Consider the following 6605-nt stretch of genomic DNA (forward strand, 5'->3'; position numbering starts at 1 on the left):
GATAGCTTTAGAATTGAATGAGATCTTGGACTCACCCGATGCGTGGATGAACTCCAGAACCTGGTAAACCGGATGAATTCTCACTCACAAACACGAAACTTAACAGGAATCACGGCACAATGGCGAACAGCGGGTGCGTAGCGGGGACTAAGGTACAATAACGCTCTCGCCATCTGCCGAGAGTTTCGTCAAGTTCCCGACAGAAAGCGCGCCTCTGATTGGAGGAAATCGAATGAGTCTTGACCAATCGGAAAATAGCCGCGATTCACGCGGGAACCTTTTGGCGGCAAATTACGATTAAGAATCTTTTAATCAGGGATCGAACAATGCGCCGCCGTTACCGTCATTAATGGAGTACGCGGAAGTTAATCGTAAAAGGCGGGATCGTTCAAATTCTGTTAGCGAATTAAGCGAAAGTTTATAATTCAAGAGACGGAGATACATAAAATGTTTAATGATTCTGTGAATGAATTAAATAAAGTACTACTACTTGTAAGACGATATTATAATTAGGTAATTAAAAATTGTAATACAATAATAAGAAATATGTATACTATTTACAATTTATCAGTGTTTTATCCTATTATCTACTTATGTTCTATTAAGGACAGACATTCCTCCAGCCCTCTCAGTCTTTTTTCTAACAAACTTATAACAATCGGTGATTTATTTAAAGATCGCGTTATCTTATCGTTCATGGCAATTACTTTCAATCTTTTGTCCGAAAGTTGTTCCATCAGAATAGCATTTTCCTTTTCTATCTCATTTACACGTTTTTCAAGCGTCTCGCTTTCTTCAATCATTACTTGAGCATCCAGCGAACGTAAATGTAAAGGCACATTTCCCGGTGGTCTCCTGGAATGAACGAACATCGACAATAAATTTCTATCGTAATATTAATTGATATCTCCCAGGCATCGTTCCTATCTTACCAAGCATCTTCCTTCACAGAAGAATTTGCATCGGTTAACGCAGCGAGTTTCTCCAATTCCTGTTGCAAAGCTCCTTCGGTTAGTATTTCTTCTAAATTGTCGTTCATAACATCCAAAAGTTCTTTACACATCGCTTTATGGAACTTTTGCGCAGTACCTGGCTTCGATTTAAATATCGTGAAGATCTTTAGGAATTCTTCTTCGCTGAAAGATGTTTAAATACTTAAAACATACGAAAGTGTCGTCGGATATTTAAAATTTTACGATATGCGATTCCGAGACCGCGAGTTTTATGGACTTACAGGATATTATTTATTTATCGGAATATTCGGGATTGCACAATTTCCGGTTTGCGATATAATACACAGACGATAGCGGCGCAATTAGAAGGGATGAACAACGTTTTAATTAGGAAATTGATACATCGTTCGCTTTATTAATATACAATACAAGCACAGTATGCGTTATGTATTCAGTGCGAAATGCAGGAAGTCGGAAGCGTAAAACGTGGCCACACCTTCGATTCTCCTTCTGCTGATTCACGCGCGCTCAATCAGGCCGGGACGTGTGCAATTTGATGTTGATATTACATATTTGCATTAGTCCCGACCGAATCGAGCACGCTTCGAAGTACGTCTTCTACTCGACGAAGCTTCATCTCACGTTTGATGATCACGAGAAGAGAAGAATACTCGTCGCTCGCACGATTAAGTAACTCCCACTGGTATGAGGTCACCGGGTAAGAATGTCCGTTTATCTCCGCGGAGAAAACTACGCGAAGTGATGCAAGGATTACAACAAAGAACAAATTCTATGATTTGAAAAACTGTGCTTGAACTCGTATGAATTCTAACGAGAAATTAATAGAGGCACAGAGTGATATGATCGGCGTGACACGCACCGCACGAATGAAGCCGAACGATGAGCACAGCAGAGCGACCAGAGGCCCTTTGTTTCCTCGAACACTTCGTGGAATTCCTCGAAGGTCGACTAGTGTGTTAGGTTTCAAAGAGCGGCAGATTCTGGGAACCGATTTCAAAAATCGACCCACTGCGTCGCGTCCGCCACCGTCTCCTCCTCCTCGGTGTCACGTGAACACTGACAAATTAACATGCGATCGCCGAGAGAGGCCAATGACATCGAATAACACCGCGGGTCATCGGTGACCCCCACTCGGCTCTACTTCCTTCTTTCAATGCGATAAACGAAAGCCGTGACTTCTTTTTGTTCCTCATTTATTTAATGGTATTCTCGTATTTGGCATACTTAAAATTGCGAGGCTAGGACATAACCTGAAATTCGGTTTGGGTATTTGCCTAAGCCAGGCGAACTTTGCTTTATTGTCAAGTAGATCGAATTTTTAATTGTAAACAGAAAAATTTCAATAAAAAATAACGATTGCTATGGCATAAAGACTACAAATTCCATGATCTCTGAGCTGAAGTATTTTGGTTCCATAAATCCTAGCCTATCCTACATGTAACAAACATTCCTGAATATTTTGTAAATGTGTGTTGCTCACCTCACTAATTCCGCGATTCGTTTCAAGCTGTTCGAAACAGCGAGTCGAAATAGTAGAACATTATTTGGAATCCTCTGTTGCTGATCCTCGTCCATCATCGATATCCTTTAATTATTGAGTCCACGAATTTCTGTAAACACTTCGAAACCGATTGTAACGGTTCTTCCATTCTCTTCAGGACGCCGGCTTCCACTTTCAACTGTTGAAAACATTAATTCGAATCTGAATGTGTGTCAGTGGAAAACTTCGATGTAGTTTTCCGCGCTGCGTACAGATGTCGTCCTCATGCAGAAAAATACGTTCGAGTAATACGGGTTGCAGTAGAACAGGGGCTGCAGTAAAACAGTGCATGTTCAATCATTCAAACAGCGAATGGAGTGCAAGAGAGTTTAAATCATAGTCGCTCTTTTAATCACTCCTTTCGATGATAATTGAATAATTGGCACTGAAGGAGTGCATAAAACTTCGAAAATTAACAAAAATTTTGAAGAACTGATAAGATCTGGTCGAATAATATTTATTAGCGCATGCATTAAATTATAGAATTTAAAATAAAGAAATTATTTTGTAAAATTTCATATTCTAGTCCTTCGCTTAATTAATATCATTTCCAAAGATTGGACTTTGAAAATGCTACGATCCTTACAATGTTTTACAATTTAAGATACAGAGATTTTTAAACTAGATTGTAGTTCTTCGCTTCCAAAGTCCAATCTTTAATTGCAATTTCAATTAGAATCTGAAATGAATTTCCCTAATTAACTGCGTAATTTTATAATACACGGTGGCTTGAAATAAAATAATTAATTTCGAACTACAAAGAATTGTAACTAATTAATTTAACATTATTCATTTATATGAAAAGAGAACTATTGTACGCAACCGAAATAAGTAATAAAAACTGAAATTGCAGTGCAAGGAATATTAAAAATGAATTCCAAGCCATGCACTCGAATCTAATTAACATTCCACTCGAATTACTCACGAACGTTATTCGCGCGTCCTATTAATTAGACGAAACGTCACTTTAATTAGCATTTCCCATGCATGTACGACATCATAAACTAGCTGTAAAAAAAGTGCGCATCGACGTACGTAACATTAAATTGATTTGAAAATAGCAAAAGCTAATAAGTTCGTAGGATCGTGTCCTGTCATAGACATGACGCAAACTTGTTGAACGGAGGTTCCGACGCTGTAGTCTCACGCGTCGGTGTGAACCTCCAGTTCAAAAGGTTCGCTTTTATATTCGTTGATCTCGTTCGTGTCCGGGTGTCAGTATCAGAGTATAAAACAAGAAATTGGATCATTCATCCTCGGGGCTGCTCACCTTCCTTGTACCACGATTGCGCTCCTACCCTCGAACAGCGGTTCGCTACGAGCGTCTCCGCTCTTTTAAAGGTCACCGATGACGCTGAGAGAAGAGACGTTCGCCGTTACCGTAGATCTTCAAAGTGGCTCGCGTCGAACCGATGCGGCATTACGCAACCGTGATCTGAACTATATTTTCTTTCCTCCATAACGGAGAGAAGGCTCGGAGCTACCGTGGGCACCCATTCACTCGCTTCCTTCTGAGACGAGATGCTCGCGCATCGAGAACAGCATCTACTACGCGATCACGGATCGAACGGTCGTGATACGTTTTCGAATTCCATTGAACAGGATTCCATAATGATCGAACAAAAGACTTGGCTAATGTATTCTTCGTCCTTTTACCATGTTCATCGGTTATGCAGCTCAAGGCAGCTTGTAGAAACGTTTCATTTCACACGAGCGATCGACAGAACGTCTAAATGAAAAATTTTGATGATGAAATCATGAAATGCGCCTGACTAACAGAATTTCCTGAATCCTGTGGCAGATCGGATGATCGAAGACTGATTTTTCTTCAGTTGGTCGATTAGAAAATTGCGTGAATTTGATTTATAAATGGATGGACACGGAAAATGTACGTATGAAAATTGCATCGCGTATTTAGGAATCCCAATGTATAAGAATCGCACGGTGAGATTGCGCCAGCGTAAGTAGAATTGCGAAGTAGACTCGAACGTGTGCTTCTTCATCCTCCCTGTTATCATCGTTACACCGTCCAGTGTAGTTGCGTCAAGGCGTACAAGAACCGCCGAGACCGCAAATTTCTCCCCCTCGTCGTCGACCTCCGCGGCGTGGCTGTTTCGAAACGAGCGACGATCATCCATATAGCGAGATAGTAACAAAGAAAGTAACGCTCCCGAGTTGATTGGAGCCCTGGCATTATGCGTGCGGTTCGTGATCATTATTCAATAACTACCGCGACGTGTGAGTAGCTTCCGTGACTCTCATTTGTCTCCTAGAAATTTTCGTCCGACCGCTACCGCGACGGGACCCCGGGGCGCGGAATTCTTTACACGCTCCGCGGATGCATAATTGCAATTAGTCAATCCTTCGATCCCGTGTTTCTTAATCCATTAAACCTCATCGAGATGAACGTGCGATATCTCTATTGCGCAGTGCATCAAATCGCAGCCTCAATAAATGTTTCAACGTAACGGAGATCACGACGAAATTACAATAAGTTCCATGAAACAATAAGAAGGTTCTAAAAATCTCGACAGCATCGCCATATACAGCGATGATCAGGAGTCTCGAGCTCAACGACGTTGTATAAGCTTATTATTTTCAGGATCTCGTATTCTCGCGATATCCTTTTTCGGCAGCGCCCACGACGATCATCCGGACGAGTGTTCTCGATCAAGTGTTTCGCCGGTGAACCTCACCTCTGGCATAACACGAGCAGCAAGATAGATGAATGCGCGGATAGCACGGCGAACCAAAGGGCTGGGTCTTCTCAAAGCGCATCGATGCGCTCGGTGACTCGATCCGTCTAGAAAGCGTCCATTCTTTCCAGGTACATTGTCTCGAACAGTCGTGGTATCCTATTATCGAGACTCTGGCTCACGATCGCCCCGTTTTTTGCCACGGCCGCACCCCGGCCAATTCGAATGGCTCGTAGGAAACCGATCCTATCGATCATCGTCATCGTTCTCTGTACTCCGACCCCCGGCATCGTTTCTCTGATCCGTACGGAGATCTCCGGTTAAATCTATTACCGCCGATCGTTCGATAAGAATCATCCCTTGTCCAAGCGTGGAACATTTAATAGCTGAAAAATAGTTTAATATTCCTTGTTAAAATAACTTAATTAACTGAAGATGGATTTGTGTAATTGATTAAACTGTGGATACGTTAATTGCGTTTTCTCAGGATAAATTTTCCTGAGACAGAGCGAGGCTAGAGAGTTTAACAGATGAGAAGCACATGGGAAAGAACGACGTGATTTATGGTTTTCCGTAAGTAGATTTTACTTCTACTCCGATGCCTGTCGCTTTGTCGAATCATCCCAGCGAGTATGTAGTCCGCGAGAGGCACACGGCTCTGAATCTTTTTTTAGAAATTAAAACGTTTACGTAACCGCGAGAAAATGACTCGACGGGGGAGTGAGACGAATTGCCTCATCGATTCGGTAACTTTCTTTCTCAAACGGCTGGTACGAGCTTCATAGAAAGAAAGCATGACCGGTTACCTAACACACGTTTCGCTCACCCTCTGGGCGATACACTTCTCGTTACGTATTTACACGTACTAAACACGATGTCAAATGATCTTATCTGCGCGATGCAATTCGTAGATACAACTACGTGCATTGCGCTCGAAGGCGTTTATCATTTGCATCGTGAGGAGTTATGAGAAACGAGGCACGAACTAAATTTTCATCCAATTATGTTTAAGTAGCAAAATTACACGTAAGAACTTCGTATTTCAGCGTTCTGTATAGTTTGGGACAATGATTCCTGGCTAGTTCTGGCTAATGTTAATCTGTTAATTTTCCCTGAGAGGAGAAGATTCAAAAAGAGAAATAAAATATATCTTGCTTTTTCCATGCTATCTATCATCGATGCTGCTGGATTTTGATATTTTAAAATGAAAACAAATGAAATATTCGATATTTCAAAAAAAAAATTTTTTTACTTTTCCGAGATTTTTCCAAGGGGTACCCCTTCAGATTTTGCAAAATTTTCGTTTTTTGCCAATAACTTCCAAACCGTTGGACTTACGGGAAAATTGCATCAGACCTTTTTTGTAGAGGACGACGAGATCTACAATTTCTATAT

General features: G+C 41.3%; 1 protein-coding gene across 1 annotated transcript; it reads right to left on the reverse strand.

The window, feature by feature from the left end:
- Positions 1 to 487: 487 nt before the first annotated feature.
- Positions 488 to 2641, reverse strand: LOC108622676 (uncharacterized). Its single transcript, XM_018020715.2, has 3 exons — positions 2455 to 2641; positions 933 to 1136; positions 488 to 855 (listed from the first exon to the last, which is right to left on the reverse strand). The coding sequence occupies exons 1-3, from the start codon at positions 2550 to 2552 to the stop codon at positions 588 to 590; spliced, it is 570 nt and encodes a 189-aa protein (XP_017876204.1). The 5' UTR covers positions 2553 to 2641; the 3' UTR covers positions 488 to 587.
- Between the last annotated feature and the right edge of the window lie 3964 nt (positions 2642 to 6605).

Source organism: Ceratina calcarata, unplaced genomic scaffold (genome assembly GCF_001652005.2).
Source record: "Ceratina calcarata isolate Rehan_Ccalc_2016 unplaced genomic scaffold, ASM165200v1 scaffold233.2, whole genome shotgun sequence".
Classification (NCBI taxonomy): Eukaryota; Metazoa; Arthropoda; class Insecta; order Hymenoptera; family Apidae; genus Ceratina; species Ceratina calcarata.

Bases quoted from the DNA above. Each gene is read 5' to 3' on its own strand.
- LOC108622676 (XM_018020715.2), bottom strand. From the start codon at position 2,552: ATGATGGACGAGGATCAGCAACAGAGGATTCCAAATAATGTTCTACTA. The intron at 1,137-2,454 runs GTGAGCAACACA...AACATCTTTCAG, and splicing joins CGAATCGCGGAATTAGTGAG to CGAAGAAGAATTCCTAAAGA. The intron at 856-932 runs GTAAGATAGGAA...CGTTCATTCCAG, and splicing joins TCTGTGAAGGAAGATGCTTG to GAGACCACCGGGAAATGTGC.